A 16883-nucleotide genomic window follows, 5' to 3' on the forward strand; every position below is an offset into this window, starting at 1 on the left:
TTTCAGGAAAGGCACGTTCCTGTGGGTGGGGTGAAGCCCCTCATAAAACCTGCCGCTTCTCTGTGTTTTCATAATGCCACCAATTTTGATTTCAAGCCTGCCATTGTCAACATCAAAAGAAAGGAAATGCTGAGTTTTTTCCCCCAGCGTGTATGCGTGTTGGCGTGCGTGCGTGTGTTTGAGGGGGAAGCAGTGAGAGCCACTCGCGTTTTTTCCCCCCCTCATTATTTAAGCGTATATGCGATTTCTTTTCGTCGCCTTTCCCTTCTTAAGAGTCTGGAGACAACTTCCTGGAAACCTTGCTGTGTAGTGGTGCCAGTCCCCCTCACTCACCCTCCCTCCTCCCCCCTTCACTGCCAGCTGAGTGACGTCTCGCAAGGAGAGGAAAAAAGGGGGGAGCTGAAAACTCGGCGCGCACACTGAAACCTCTCATTCATTTCGCCCTTAAATGCGACCGGTTGCAGAGACGGGGGGTAAAAAACAGCCTCGGATTTAATTAGCTGGGTTCTCTCAGTCCTCTGCTCAGTGATCGCTCATTTGCGCGGGTATTAATCTTTCTTTTTTTTGTCTTACTGTCTCTCTCTCGCTCTATCCTGTGCTCTCCCTTTCTTGCTCTCTCTGGAGGCTGTGGAGATGATTATGCACCCATGGGAGACAGACACCACAGACGAGCCAAGCTTCCCTGCGCTTCTGTGGAGTTGCTATGGCCGGGAAGAATGTCACCCACTTCTGCCGGTGCACACATTTCATTTTGAGCGCAGATTTTGAGAGATAATCACTGCCCCCATTTTTTTCCCACGGAATGTGCTTGAATTGCGATTGTTGAGGTATTTCAGATTTGAGCAGAGCGCGACTTGCCTGTGTTTCCAACAGCCAGTTAGTCTTCGGAGTGCGATCACTGATACTGTCCGTCTAATGGATGGGGGGAGCTGAATTACTGTCGGGGGCTTCACTATTCAACAAGCTGCGCTGCTCGCTCCTCCTGGCTGCACAGCGATGGGCGCAGTTTGCCTGAGCCTTTCATTACGTCTCGCTTCTTCGGCCCAGCTTGTTGAATCTCCACCTTGGTGACTAAAATGGAGATTTTCTAACAAACTTCAAAAATCATCATCAGTCGACTCCATCTTTCCTACAAAAGTTGAGCATGGCGCGTCCGGGTGTTTGCGTCTGGAGGCTGTTTTGGCTCCTGAGCGCCTTGGTGGATTTTGCGCTGCTCCAGGAGACCTACGCGCCACATTCCATACGGACACAGGGGCACTTGACCCTCGGCGGGCTCTTCCCGGTGCACTCCAGGGGACCCGACGGCACGCCGTGCGGGGACCTGAAAAAAGAGAACGGCATCCAGCGCTTGGAGGCCATGATGTACGCGCTGGACCAGATCAACCAGGACGAGCAACTCTTACCCAACATCACCCTTGGCGCACGGGTGCTTGACACTTGCTCGAGGGATACGTACGCTCTGGAGCAGTCCTTAACTTTTGTGCAAGCCCTCATCACAAAGGACACTTCAGACGTGAGGTGCACGAACGGGGAGCCGCCGGTGTTCGTCAAGCCAGAGAAAGTGGTGGGAGTGATCGGAGCCTCGGCGAGCTCGGTGTCGATTATGGTTGCCAACATCCTACGCCTGTTTCAGGCAAGTCTCTGAGCAAGTTTATTTATTTATTTTTCTTGTGTGTGGCTTTCATGTTTTTATTATGTATTTTCCACTACTGTGAACAATCTCCTGGCATTTGTGCGCTTCAGGGGGGACGGAGGAAGTGGTGCGCCTACTCTTTCCCTCTCTGAGAAGAAGAAATAATTAAACAAAAAAGTGGATATACTTCCCCTGCATAAGTTTTCATTCATATTCTGATCGCAAATTCTAGTCTAAGTGGTGGGGATTATAGAAGGGCAGGTGGTGTGAGTTTGGCTGGCTTTCCAAACCATACACTGTGTGTATGCGACAGCTGAGTGTGCTGTTGCATGTCCCCGGTGGTGCTGAAAGAACAGCTCCCGTCTGTTCCAGTCTCACTCCAGAGTCTGGATGAGTGGGCATTGACAGCCTGACACAATCACACCCAAACTCAACTACCCCCCTCCTGAGAATAACAGGCCTATTTCATGTGATTGCACATGATTATAGGAGTCTCTTGTACAACGAGACTGCAGGCGGTTCTTTATATATATATAAATATAAAAAAAATTGTTTTAAAACTCAAAGCCTAGATTACAGTTGAGTTGGCTTGCTTTCATCTCCACAAGGCCTCGCTTTCAAACTGTTTTCAGCCTTATTGAACTGGATGGCTGCAAGTCAGAGAGACTGAATGTTTTATTTTTTAAAAAGGTGTTTGTGGTCCCATCTCCTTATCTTGCTTATAGTCAGCTGCTGGTGCTGCTTTCAAACAGGAAGCAGCAGCAGCAGGTCACCAATACACCAAATTAAATATTTAAAGCACAGCTCCATGGTAAAATAACTAATTGCTTGAAACACAACATAGCTACTCTTGCAAGTGTGCAGAATTGTGAGCAGTTATTCCTGTGTGCATGGGGACAATAGAGCAGGAGCTGTTTGTGCTAATGATTTGCGGTCACAGATTGCAACTCACAGACTTGTTGTGCAGTGTTTTGTTTCAGTTCAATTAGACAGAGCATTGGCCTGACAGTAAGTATCAGTTAAACTGCAACTGGAAGACCATCAACATACTTAACAAGCTCTTAGCTCCTCCATATTTTTCCTTCTTACATGCGCATACAGAAAGCGCCACAAACATAATACCATCATTTATTTATTTATCGGCTATTTTGTGGGTTTTGAGGCTCAAGTGGCTGGACAGATGGACTCCACCACAGCTTTTAGTCTTGCCGCCACTTCACTTGTTAATGTAGCATAGGAAATTTCCATGATAGTAGTTTGGTTAAAAATAACAAAAAAAAACACACAAAAAAAACACACACACATACACCCCTTCAGTCATTATTCTAACTTTATTTATGTAATTTATTGATGAGTGTTCGGTTGCGCTGTGCACATAAAATTTCTGTTCATTAATCTTTACGCAAGATCTGCAGGACAGATTACTCTCTAGTTCTCTTCAGTCTCTTCTCCTCCCACCAGTCGGATCCACACGTCTGCGAGCGTCAAGGTGTCAGAGTGTAGGTGTAGTTCATGCGCAATGTGGCTCTGAAGCTCGGCTGTCGTAATCAAGCTTGAGGAATCTTTGGAGTGACAGCAGTTGTCATGCAGCTTCATCCATCACTCAGCATCAACCCGTTGCTTCCCCGAAATTGTTCCCAGAGAGCGAGACTTAATCATCATGCCAAAATTGCCACACATGAACAATGAGAAATTAAGCATTCCTTTAAAAATATTCACCTTAGCATTATCCTGTTTTTAATAATTCAATGGACTAGGTGGAACTGATAGAAATGCAACTTTCAGTGCAAGCCTATGACGCAACTCAGTGCCTTGACAAACTGTTTACACACCTTAAATATTCTTAAACTTTGACATTCTACATGACTTCAATGTTTCTGTTTTGATTGTATGATGTCGATAAAGAAAGTTATTTAAAGTTATGAAAATTTAAATCCTGGTTTTAATTGATCAGTGCTTGTTTGCTGTGTCCCCTTCATGGATTTTGACCAACAGCAAATTGAACTACTTATGCAGTTTTTAGACAGTGGCTTTTGTTTATGCCATTTTCTGTGAAGATCTCCTCATCTGGCTTGTCCGTTTAGGTGGAAATGTCTTTTTGGTTTGCACTTTTGCCATACCTTTCCTGTTTTTGGATGGTGGAATTAACAATGAAACACCTTGAAGTTTGAAGTTGACATCAAAAATGTTAAATATATTACTGGATATTAATCTTTTTGCAAAGTGAGTGCTCAGCTAAGTACTCCAGTCCTTCATTGTCTTTTGGAAGTTGACAGGTTTCTGAACAAAATCCAAATGTCCTCATCCCAACTTGTAATTCATGAGCTATGAACAGATACACTTCCTCCCCCTGCCCCCTGAAAACCCCCCCCAAAAAAACATTGATTTCTTGAGAGAAAAGCTTTTTAAGTAAAATATTTCACAGCAGCTCAATCTAGATGCCAAAGCAGAGTGAGTACTCCTGAAGCCTAATGTCTGAAGTTGCCCTCCTAGCCTACTTACCTCATTGTTCTCTCTGAATATCAATAGGTCATTTGATGTCTCACTCCTGTGATAAATGGATCATCAGGGAAGCTAAATAATGATCGCAGATTTTATTGCCAGATTCCAAATATCATGGCCCGTCTATTCAAGACATGAGTGGCTACTGAACTGTTAATGCTGGGAAATTGACATGAGGGATAGATTTTTCTGAGGACCCAGGAGGGTTGATCAATACTGTTGCCATGGTGAGGGCGATTTGCTGCTAAGATGTTTTTATTTCTGTGCCTTTCATGCTGCGTTGGAAATGAGAAGCAACAATGCCACACGAAGAAAAGAAATCAATCTGCAGAACTCAGGAATTGTTATCAGCAGCTATGATGTTTTGCACCTTTTCAGGAAAAAAAAAAAGAAAGAAAACCACCCAATCCCTTGTTTTCTGCTCTCGATCATAAGGAGAAGAAGGATGACAACGCAGTTCAAAGGACGAGGCAACTTTTGTCCATTTGTAAGTTTTAGCCTCTTGAATTAATCATAAAATTGATTTTTATCAAGATGACATTTAACATCAGGGAGTGCGGTCTGCTGTTCAGCATTGCATTTTTTCTGCTGAAGGCTGAGGGAAAAACCTTGTATTGAATCCAGGTGAACTTCGTCTTGTCCTCCTGTCGGGGGAAGCAGCCCCCTTAGAATAGCTGTCTAAGTGAGGCATTGATGTCCTCTGCTCTCATAGCACTGACAGGCTCCAGTCGGCTCTCCTTTTTCACAGAATCATCGCTGTGACTGATTTGAAGGAGATGGAAGACTTGCAGTGTGATCCATTCAGCTGACAGTGGAGGAGATGGACACCAGAGGAATAAGAAGGGCTCATTGTGTGCGTGCGTGTGCGTGGGTGTGCGTGTGTGTGCGAGTGACACTACAAGCTCCAAATATGGCACTAAATACCAGAGGTTAAGTAAATCCGGTTTTCTGTGGACTTTTGCTTAAGGCAATTAGTCACAACCCTGCTATAATATTCAGCCAGATGATAAATGATAAAAAAAAAACTGCAGATGGTGTGTCAAATATGCAGGATTATGAGTGGGTAATCATGCATAAGTAGGCACATACTTATAGTGCAGAGCCTTGCAAAAAGCACATTTTCACATTTTGACATCTTACAGTCAAAAGCTAGTATGCTAAGATATGCTGTATAATTTACTGTCATTTTATGTGTCAGACCAACACATAGCACTCTAAAGCGTGAAGTGAAAGGTGAAGGATATGTGCTTTTTGAAAAATTTAACAAATGAAGGTTGGAATTAGGTCGAACGTATGCATTCAGCCCTCCTGAGTCAATATATCTATTTTAAAAAAAACTCATCTTGGAGACGGAATTTTTTTGTCCTGTCTTAATGCACTCCCACAGCATAATGCTGCCATCATCATGTTTCACGTTTGGAATGGAGTGTTCAGAGTTTATGTGGTGTAAACTTTCCACTCTGTATAAAGTCTCATCTGACCAGATCAAGAAAATGTTTTTGGTCTCCTCTGATCTGTGCAACATTTCAAACTGAAAATTATTGGGCTATCAATAATAATTGGATTTCTTTTTACTAGTTTTTCATGCAGATTTGTAAAGTGCATGACTAACTTGTCCTGTTGGCAAAATTTTTTATCCAAGTTGTGAATCTCAGCAGCTCCCTTGGAGTTACCAAAGACCCGTAGGCTTCCTCTCTGATTAATGCTTTCCTTGCCCTGGCTGTTTTCTCAAGTGGATGGCCATGTTTCAGGCAATTTTGTAGTTATTATGTTTAAAGCTTGGGATTTTTTATAGCCTAACAATGTTCTAAGCTTCTCCACTGTTTTATCTCTCACCTGTCTGGAGTGTTTTTTTTTTTTAAATACACACCGATGGACAACATATCAATTGGTTACCTTCTGAGCATAGTTGGGTGCTTTGAATTTTGCTTGGGTTTATTTAGGGATACTGGATTAAAGAAGCTGAATGTAAATGTGCATCAAGTTGTACAAGTGTTAAAAAAATCACAAATACCTTTTTGTCAGTATATCAAACAAAGTCCCAATGAAACACATTGTACATTGCAGTTTTAATGCTAGAGTGCCAAAAAGTTGTGGAAAGACTTCTACATGCTCACAAACTGCTATAATAAAATTGCTGAAGGACAGAAGACAAAAGGGTCCTGTGGACATTTAATAAACCAAATCACTGATTTCAGCTTTTATGTTTTCTCTCCATCTTTGCTAATGGGCTGCTTCTCGTGCCATTAAACACAGACTTGCCCGAGTACAGTTTAACTTTTACAACGCTGTAAAATATAAAAAGTAAAGGGAATTATTTCTGTTCACATTATTGTATATACCATTCAATAGAAAAGTCTGGTGCCTTTCTATTGTGCACATGTCCCTGTGGGATATAAGGAAGTGGAACTGCAAATTTTTCTAACACTGTTAGCTGGAACATACAAGAAATATTGTTTGGATATTTTTAAAAGCTCCCATAAGAAAATTCTGCACAATCTACCCTGTGGACTGATATTAAAGCTGTGTTGGGATATGGATGACTACAATAAGCCACCAAATAGGGCCAATCATGGCCAGGCACTCATTAGTAGGGTGGCTTATTCAAGAGAATTAAATCATGGATCAAAATGTTCAGCCCATCTGTAGGGCAGAGCAGTCAGATAAATAATGTATTGAGTTACATTTCTGGATTTGTAAGGTCATAAAGTCCTGATGGTTATGAGAAATAAATAATTCTTCAAAGCATTTTAAAATAAGCCTTTAACTTAGATTCTTTTATATATCCAGCACACTTCTTTTATTTGCATCAAAGAGCTACTCTGTTTAGTGCTCAGTTCAGGTCAAAAATAGATAAATGTTGCGTCAAAAACCAATAATGAACACAAGAACAAGCAGGTGATTTTGTGTTTCAGTATTAAAGCTTCCACTCTCTTTAGATGAGACAGAAACAAGTTTAAACATTGAAACATTCTTGTATGAACACAATTGTTAAAACCTGTGACACTATATCAGGTAAGACAACTAGGGTGCTATACTTTAGCTATACTTTAAGGAATGAAATTAAAATAAGCGAATTTTATTCCAGAAGTACATATTTACTCAGCTTTTGGAAAATCTGACTGTTAATTTAAGCAGCTTTATTTGTTAGTAAAAAATACTACATAAATAATGCTACAGAAATAAATGTTAATCATAAAGTCACTGCTGTCATCAGACCTTTTAGCTCTTTGTCGGTCATTACTTTTGATAATCTAATTCTTCTTAGAAGTCAAACTTAAGTTTATAATTGTCCTTTTTCTGTCTCTAAATCTCTCTGGATCCTTCTTCTGTTCGCTCACTTTTCCTGTGTTGTTTCGATCACTAACCTGTTGATAGATCCAGTGAAGAGTAGGCCTGTCATGATAACAAATTTTGCTGAGCGATTAATTGTCTCAAAAATTATTGCGTAAAACGCTAATATCATTTGAAGACCTTATTACACAGATTTAATGGAAATGTCCTAATAATGCATGCGATTTTCTGCCAAAGATAGATACACTTTATTTTCAAAAGAACACTCAACACTGGAACTAAACAAAAGAACCAAAAACAAAAATAAAATGGATTCTCAGTCTCCATTAACAAAAATGTACTTGAATAAAAACACCAAAGTGTAAATATATACTGCATTCAACCAAAAGAGTGCAGATTATGAAGTCTGGATACCATATTGCCCTTCAGTAATCATTAGATTTAAATAGAGAAGATGGGCACATCGACTACCTGATGCAATAGTTCACACTACACTTAGTTCACACATACATACCCTTACCTTGGCCGTTCTAAGATTGTCGCTGGAGATTTTGTAACCAATCGTCCTGTAGTGTGTGGTGTGTTATGGTAGATAGTTGTGGCCGCTCTGATCTAAATTAGGGGTTTTCCTCGACTGGGAGCCTGTTGAATGTGACAGGTAGCCAATCAGAAAGCACGGATTCTCCTCATGCTTTCTGAGGGGAAATTACAGAGGGGAATCCCAAACAGCTGACAGGCGCAACTGAAGTCCAGACATTGGAGATGATATGTGGAAACATTAATGTTTATAAAAGGTTTTGTGCAAAGAATACAGAAATGACAACGAAATTGCTACGCAGTTGATAAACCTGGTAACTTTTCAGCTGTTCTTCGTTAACGTGACATAAATAGTTTATAATGATTTTCATTCAGTTACGACTGACACTAGAGCCACATGCATTGCAGGTGGATTGTATAGTAAAGCATTAATTAATGCCAGGTTTTAAAATTAGTTAACTGAACTAGTAGCCATTGTTTTGTGCCTATTGTTGGACACCACACGGCACGATCGAACCCGATCGAACCGTTATACCTAGGATTTTTGTCGGCTAATGTGTGGTCTGTCAGGTTTTGAAAATGGGCCGACAATCAGCCGTGTAGTGTGCTCTGGGCATTATATTAAGAAAACGAAGAAGGGAGGGTCAGTGGAGAGCAGCGGAGTTGAGCCTTTTTTCATTCAGTGTCATGAAAAGAAAGAGAAAAAGGCCGGAAGAGACAATAAAGTCGATAATTAAAATGACGTCGATAGTTTTAATTTATCATACGATTAATTGATTTATTGTTTATTGTGACAGGCCTAGTGAAGAGATATTTTCAGTAGTCTGGCAGAGCGCAACAATACTTCTACTAAAATACCTCAGTATTTCAGAGAGTTAATAATGCAATACACTCTAACAACTTTCCTAGGGTTTTTGGAAGAAAAGTAGATCCACAGTTTTTTTCCCTTCATACTCCACAGAGTTATTAAAGGTCTCTGACCTCATATTCATCCATGCACATCTACCTGTAGTCTTGTTTTACTGACAGTGAGCATGGTTTTGTACCGTTTAACATTTTGTGCTTGTTATGAAGACTTGGTGATCCCAAGATTCAACTGTTTGCTGGAGCTCTGGAGTGTTTTAATTTTTTTTACCTTCTTTATCTTCCTGCTCACTGGTTTGAACCATTAAAGATTGCTCTGATTGTAAGTGCAGGCTGGGAATTATTTGTTCGTACTATTTCCTAACTCACAAAGATCAACACACATCTGTCTTATCTGCATGACACTTTTTCCTATTTTAAAGGGAAGCTTGATTGAATTGCCCTCTGTGTCACACTGCTTTCACAGCCCACAAGAAACAAACAGGAATGAATTACAAAATAAAAGTTAACATTAACAGACTAGGATAGAAAGCTAAATAGACAGATTCATAATTCATCAGTTAGACAGGTGGTTTTATGCAGGTCTTGTTGACTTCATGTTCATAATAAATTAATATTTAACTTTTCCAAAATCTAAGATTTACCCATTAACCGGCTTAAACAGCTTCTGTAGCTGTTTGATCTTGTTCAGCATTGTTGAATGGGGATGGTGTAGTAATTTAGTGGTTGCCAGTCCATCACAAAACACACAAAAAACACTACATAACACTTCAGTGATTTATGCATGCTATTTCATGCAAAGTGGTGTTTAGGAGACATTGCACTGCTTATTTATGTTGTACTCCATTCAGGATTTTTGGAAAACATGAGTAAACATATAACAATGTAAGCATCTGAATAGAAATCAGTGGGCCGTGTCATACAAAGTTGATATGTTAGGACACTATTACCTTCAGTTCAGTGACTCCTTCTTCTGGTTATAGTTTGAACCCTTCAGGTACTTTGACCAAAATAAACTCGAATTGTCAAAGAAGAGTTGACGCATACTCTGAAGCAAGTAATGAGGACGTCATGAGAAGTAGAGTTGCAAGTATGCTAACAATGGCATTCTACAAGATGACAGCAACACGCCTTTTGTTTGGTACTTAATGCTTAAACGCTTGTACGTTTGCAGCTCAGTCATGGTGAGCTGCACAACATCAGCTCCTTCCCTCCCCCGTTCCTCCCTGGAATTACTTGTGTTCTTCAAGCATGCAGTTATACAAACAGGAAAGCAAACAATCAATACTTACTTAAGGAAAGGTCACCACCACCCGCTCCTTCAAATTGGCTGGTGTATCAGTGAGTATCGCTGTTTTCTGAGGGCAGAGTTCAAACACATTGAACTTTTGAAGAAGTCAGCGAGGCGAGAACGGTTTATGTCCTGAAACAAAAGCATTCTGGCTCTGAGGGTGAAATGCTCGAGGATGACTAGAGGATGCAGGTGAAAGATTTTTCTTTAGGAATATTTACTTGGATGCTTGGACACAAACACATTGCCTTAAGAGCCTTCTTGCATTTTATCACATTACAAACAAAAGCATTGATATATTTCATGACCCAAAGCAAAACAGCACCTTGTTTTCAAGAATATTTACAAGTCTTAATCTGAAAAGGGCCACATGCATTTGTACTCAAGTGTTCCTTGTGGCCCTCAGGGGTTTGGTAGCGAAAAATGTCATATTTTGTAAGGCAAATATCAGCTAATGCCAACAGTTAATTTTATGTTTAAATTATATTTGGGAGTTTGAATTTTAGTGTTTCCATAAGGAAACTCCAAAGATAAAAAGTTGCAGCTATATATAAACTTATATGGACATATAGGCAAACAGCCTGAGCTGCTTGTGCAGTGTTAATAAAAGGAATAAATTCAGCTGCTGTTAGACAAGTTGTCATTGCTGTTGACACAAAGCTGTTGGGTCAGCCGCCTGCTAAGATGAATTTGTGAACAAGTAATATTAATGTTATTCCCTATGGCCGGGGGGGCAGGGTTAGCTTTATTATGCAGCAAAGTAATAGCTTCCTATATGAAAAATATATTCTCTAGCAAAAGAGAATACATTTGTATTCTGGTCTTCATTTTTTTTAACACATAGGAGCTTGTTTATTGCTCTTTTGTGTGAGTTACAGCTAATAAATGTTTTGCTGTCTTTAATAAGTATCACGCCTGACTTCTACATCAGTTCAAGGTTTTGGTTGGATAATCTCAACAATTCGACTCTCTAGGGTCATACTCTTTATTGTGCTGCATTTGAGATCACAACAAATGCATCTATAAACTCACATTGAGGTCACAGCCCAACCACTCGGAACCGATCGTCTCAGTCGCTGTAAAATGTGACAAGAATATAGGAGTATCAGACTTCGTTGGAAGTTTTTGTGCAGCTCTGTTTTTCCTCTACTGAGCAGAAGGAGCCAGAGGAGAGGAAACCCCATTACGTCGGATCCTCTTACGGGGATGAGTGGAAAGGCACAAGGAGGTCTCTGCCTGCTGCTGCTTCTCAACTCACTCATTCCTCTGGAAAGTAAAACTTGATTTGAAAACTTGGTTTTGCAGAAAGCCATCCAGTGTGGAGTGAAAGGCACCACCGCGGAGCCCATTGTAGTTCCTTTCAAACAGCATCATCTGTGACCTGCACAACGTTCAGTGCAGGGCATCGATTTCAAAGCCTCTCATCTGTTGTGGGTTTATGTTCTGCATGACTAAATAACATCCAACTCTGTTTCTCAGCCCTTATGTAAGTACAAAAGGTCTGTAGAGATGAGTAAGAAGTTTGCCTTCTAAATATGATCTTCTCCTGATTTTTTTTTTTTTTTACAAGCACTTATCTCGTAGTCCCACAAATCTGCGTAAATGAGTCAAGTAAATTTGCTAAAAGGCTGCTTTTAGTGCTGCCTTTCAGTGTGTCTGGAGCTTCAAAACGCAATATTGAGTTTCCTTTTCTATGCTTTGTTCTCTATTTTATCACTCTGAACACTTTCCACATCCTCCTCTGAAATCACAAGGCACATTAGAAATTATACAGCACTTAAGACTAATATGGTGGATTTACTTGTCACAGAGAATTCCCTGTTGAGACATGAAAGGGAAAAGGCCACAAAGGTATGAGGAAAAGAGAAACACACAGGAATGTTTACCACATTTCTAAGCAATATAAAAACCTTTAATGAAAAGTTTCAGACACACTTACGTCATGGGGTAAATATTCATTCACACAAAAGTGGCTAAAGGAAGTGGTGGGGTTAAAGAAGTGAAATCAATTCATTTAAAATAAGAAAAATGTTAATTTTTGCAACAGAATTCTGGAGCATAAAAACAAGTTTGGAGTTTTTCATCAGTCAAACTTGTGTGAAGCATGATTAAAAAAAGAAAAAAAAGAAAGTTAGGTTTGGGCATACACTGCATGGCCGTTGTTTTCAGCACCAACTTGAACTATATGACTACATTGCAGGTTTCAATAATTCAGTCATGAATCATGTCCTTACACCCTACGACCTGATGCTCGGATGAGACCTGACTGCTCACACTGTCCGTACGTTCACCACACGTAACCTTGAATTCACAGTTAAAAAGAGGAAAAAGAAAAATCCAGAAGTGAGGAGATGGCCGCCTGAGAATAAAAGAATGCTCCACAAAAGCAAACATTGGCACCCCTTGCTGTTCTGTGCGGAGAAACTTCAACCTTAACTTCATTACAGTTAGCTACATTCCTTTACTGCAGTTGTTTAGTGTTTGAAAGCATCTCGATGTATGCTAATTTGAGGGAGATGAGAGAGCCTTTAAGTACATATGGAAGGATAAATGCTTTGGGAAAAAAATATATTTATTTTTATGCATCTTTGAAGACTTCTGAAGTTCATAAACTCCAGTATTCAAATTTCCACCTATCCTTTTTGCTAACACGTCTACTTTTAGTCAAGCAACATTTAATAATAATAATAATAATAATATATATCATATTATATTCAACAGTGCAATACCCTCAGGAGTGCCGACCAGAATTTCAAACAGACTTGATTTTCATGCAGCCGAATGATTGCTGATTGGGAGCTGGTTGTGAGGTGTTAATCGCTTCTCGTTACACTCTGTAATTCACAATGCATGACAAATACTTTGGCTGAGACTCCACCAGACAGCAAAAACTGTCACACTACTAGAAAGTCGTCTGCTACTGAGCCAAAAGTCATGTTGTGTATACCTAGCTTAAAGCTAAGTACTAAATACATGAATAATTCAGGGGTATCCAGACAATTTTACAATGTAGAGGTAGGACAACAAACTGTATGTAACCTTTGTGTCTAAAATTGAGTAATTTCTAGCTCCCTGCTAAAGTATCCCTAAAGCTTGAGTAGCTTCACACATTCACAGATTTTTGTGCAAATAAAAACCTCAAAAGTTTGCCTTGTATTTGTGTTCAGTTCCTCCTTACTCCAATACCTTTGAATGAAATCCACTAAAAAAAATATTTCCAGGAGAAATCATCTAGTTAATGAATAGATTTAATCCATGTGTCACTAAAAACTTTACTCTTGAAACTTTACTTTAAATTGAAAAACTTGCTTGACTAAAAGTAAACAGTATTTTATGAAAATACTCTAGAACTGAGCAGCTAATGTCATGTTATCAGAAAAGCAACAAAAAAAAATACAATTAAGTGAAAATTCTGGAATTTTTAAATATCTTAATGAAATAACAAATGGGACACATTTCTTTATGTCATTATTTTAGAAAAAAAACAAAAACTTTTGGAACCAATACAGTAACATATCTTAGTAACAAGAAACATGTATAACGAGTCACTCACATGAGTCCCAAATGAAACTTCTTGGCCTACATGTACAACGTGTCAGAATTGTAAAGAAAGAAAGCTAAGTTTGCCACGAGCTATGTCACCCTGAACATCCCAACACTATGATGAAACATGGTGGTGGCAGCATTATGCGATGAAACAGAAACTTGTCATGCTCAGGATTTGAGACTGGGGGTGAGCTTTACCTCCCAGCGGGATAACAAGTCTAAACATACAGAATACTGAATAAATACTGAATCTCTGCATCTCTCTGTACTACACAAGGGAAAAGAAATCTGGGAAGGGAAAAGTGAATGTGCTAAAGGAACAACTGTAAAAGCAGTTATTCATTCATGTTTTTAACCATGTGGTTTATTTGAGGGGGAGTTGTTTTTTTTTTCAGCACTGTTCCTTCCAAGCGTAAAAATGCTGTTATCCTATCAGCCACGTAACATAAAAATATAAAATACAAGCAAAGCTTCTGGCTGAAATTGCAAAGTTCATTGAATTTGTTAATTAACTTCACCTTCATATGCTTAAAATGTACTGCAATTTTCAGTCATCAAGTCCAACAAAGCATTTTCCCGCACTTGAGGGTGAAACTGATTGAAATATAACCACTAATTTTTATTCTCTCCTTGTCATCTCTCAGCTGAACACATCAGAGAGTCTATATGTTCATCTGGATTTAGACTTCCTGTCTATTGAGCTTTTTTTTTTTTCCATGTTGAGACGCAACGGGACTCAGGTTCTCACAATAATTAACAGATGTTCAGCTTGATTGACTTGCCAATCAAACATTCAAGCTGACTCTTAAAAATAGTTTTTGCTGGGGACCTGAATGCAGCAGAGCTAAGCCATGTTACAAGTCTTTAGTGCATTGGGATTGCTGAGGCAGGATGACATGATATTATATTTGTCAGATAGGTGATTAACTACAGAAGAGGATTAGGGCCATTGAAAAAAAAAAAGAATTATGACTTCATTCTCAAAATTATGACTTTTTTTGGGGGGGGGTTTGTGATGAGCTACCCTAATTCTCTTCCGTAGAAAAAAAGAAATAGAATTATGCTACTGAGGTTTACGTGAAACTCAAAAATAAGTTAAAAATATGATAAATTGCAATTATACCACAATTTATGTTTGATTATAAAATTATTGGCAAATGATTTGAATTATTTCATTCAACAGATATTACAAGGACTGGTTCTGCATAAACTTGCAAACCTTGAATTCAGCAAATTATTGAAAATAGTTTTTACAGAAAATTATAATTCATTTATTTTGAAAGAAAAATTGGAAACCATCTGATTGTGTCTGGTATAGCTATGTCATATTCAGAAATCTCTGTTTTTGAGACATTCATGGAGCAGCATATTGTCTGTATTTGCTACCATCTCGTATGTATATTTAGCAAAAAAAGCCGTTAAAATAAATATTTTTAAAAAATGTCTAAAGAATCAAAAAGCACAATGACTTTCTTTGTTATAGCACTGAGGCATTATGTAATTACTGTTGTCTGAGGGAGTTCAAACATGAATGCTTATACTTGTAAACATATCATAAGACGTCACTAACAGCAGCTTGAAGCGTAAAGAGTAAATTATGTGGTATTAGCAAATGATAAAGTATTCAATAGACATAAAAGGTCGAAGGACCCTGAAAAAAAAAGAAATTGTTTGTTGCCTATGTGTGCGAAAGTGATGTTTGAGACAAAAACAACACTGCACCTCCACAGTGGTGCAAAGTTTCTCCCTCAAAAAGGAGACATCAAAATCAGGAAAAGAATGGCTTCACCAGATGAGGATTAAAGCTCAGAATACACTGAGCCATTTTAATAGCAGTAAATGATGGCAGGTAGCAAGACATTCACAAGGTTTGTCTACATTATCAAATGACTTTCTACTTGGTACAAAATAATATTTGAGTCTTATAGGAATGCAAACATCTCCGCTTGACTTTTTAACTACTCACATATTTGTTGAAGACAACAGTGTAAACTGTGTAATTTATCAGGACACAATAGGGACAAAAGTCACAGCATTTGAACTGCAGGGGATGATTGACTGCGGCCATTTTCATGACTGTCCACCCTGAGGAGATTGTGAGACATTTATCCAAAAGTCAGTTATAGGAAAAGAAAAAAAAAACTGCCATTGGATCGCAGATGTCATTAAAATTCAACCACCCAGGACTGAGAATGTCTGCGCCAAATTTCATGGTTGTCAGGCTCAAAACCTCCATTGTCTCCATTACAGCCACGCTTATGTAAGAACGCTAATGCGACAATACACTTAAGATAGTAAAGTCTTATTTCATTTCATGTGTGGCATGTCTCACACATGAAATGAAGAGAAGGGCCAACTCTCACAAAGATGTCTTTCTGTCCCTTGAGCTTTATGGCACGAGGCTCTGCCTCGACTGCAGGCTGATATGAGAACTCTAATGTAGGCATGAAAAGCAGCAAGAATGAGACACGCCACATGGCTGCGAGAGCTGCAAGAGAGTGAAACAAACTTGCATTGTTCCTTCTGCTAGAGTGATTTTATATATTCTCGGTTTTCTCTGGTGGTTTCAAGTCATGCAAATATAAAGGCATCAGTTTGATGTTTCTCCCTTTTTCTGACTTGTACCATTATTCATATGTATCTACTGCTAACTACAAATATGACTACAACTTAATTAGTTATGTCTTGTTTTGGAATTAATGTTTTTAGGGATTTGCATTTTAATCCATGCCACTGTAGAATGTTTATAAAATATGATGTAAGTGCAAAAATTATACAACTACGTACTAAAGCTGTCATATAAATGTGAGGGGAAAAGAAATACAGTTTTACTATGAAATGTAGCCACAAAAAATAAGAGTAATTGTTCAAAATGGTGCTCTAGTGCCGCCCTGCTAAAAGTAGTTTATATGATTAGTTACTCTTTGAAAGAAATAATAGATGGTTAATAAAATAGAAGAAAACAAATTAGACCCAATAAGTTCATGTTCCCCCCTAAAAATTGTACTTGTGTGTGTCGTTCCAACACGTTGGGGTCCACTGTGCTTCGTTTCTCAGAATACATAATAAACCGCCACCGGGACTCATTGTTGGTCCCTGTGTTGTGTTATTGCAGCAGGGCTTCAGGGCGCATCCGAACATTTTCAAACAACAGGCAGTAATATATAAGCAATATATCAGCCAGTACAATGCGAGCCATGTACTCGGAGGCTAAAT

At 39.0% G+C, this 16883-nt stretch overlaps 1 protein-coding gene across 2 annotated transcripts in view; it reads left to right on the forward strand.

Moving 5' to 3' along the window:
* The first annotated feature begins 422 nt into the window (after window positions 1–422).
* Window positions 423–16883, forward strand: part of LOC122824863 (metabotropic glutamate receptor 7-like) — a 106667-nt gene continuing 90206 nt past the window's right edge. The window contains exon 1 of one of the 2 annotated variants that reach the window (XM_044105922.1): window positions 423–1633. In XM_044105922.1, coding sequence (XP_043961857.1) covers window positions 1145–1633 — 489 coding nt within the window. In that variant the 5' untranslated portion in view covers window positions 423–1144. The remainder of the gene's footprint in view (window positions 1634–16883) is intronic. The other variant, XM_044105739.1, reaches the window with a different exon arrangement.

Source organism: Gambusia affinis, linkage group LG01 (assembly GCF_019740435.1).
Source record: "Gambusia affinis linkage group LG01, SWU_Gaff_1.0, whole genome shotgun sequence".
In the NCBI taxonomy this organism is placed as follows: Eukaryota; Metazoa; Chordata; class Actinopteri; order Cyprinodontiformes; family Poeciliidae; genus Gambusia; species Gambusia affinis.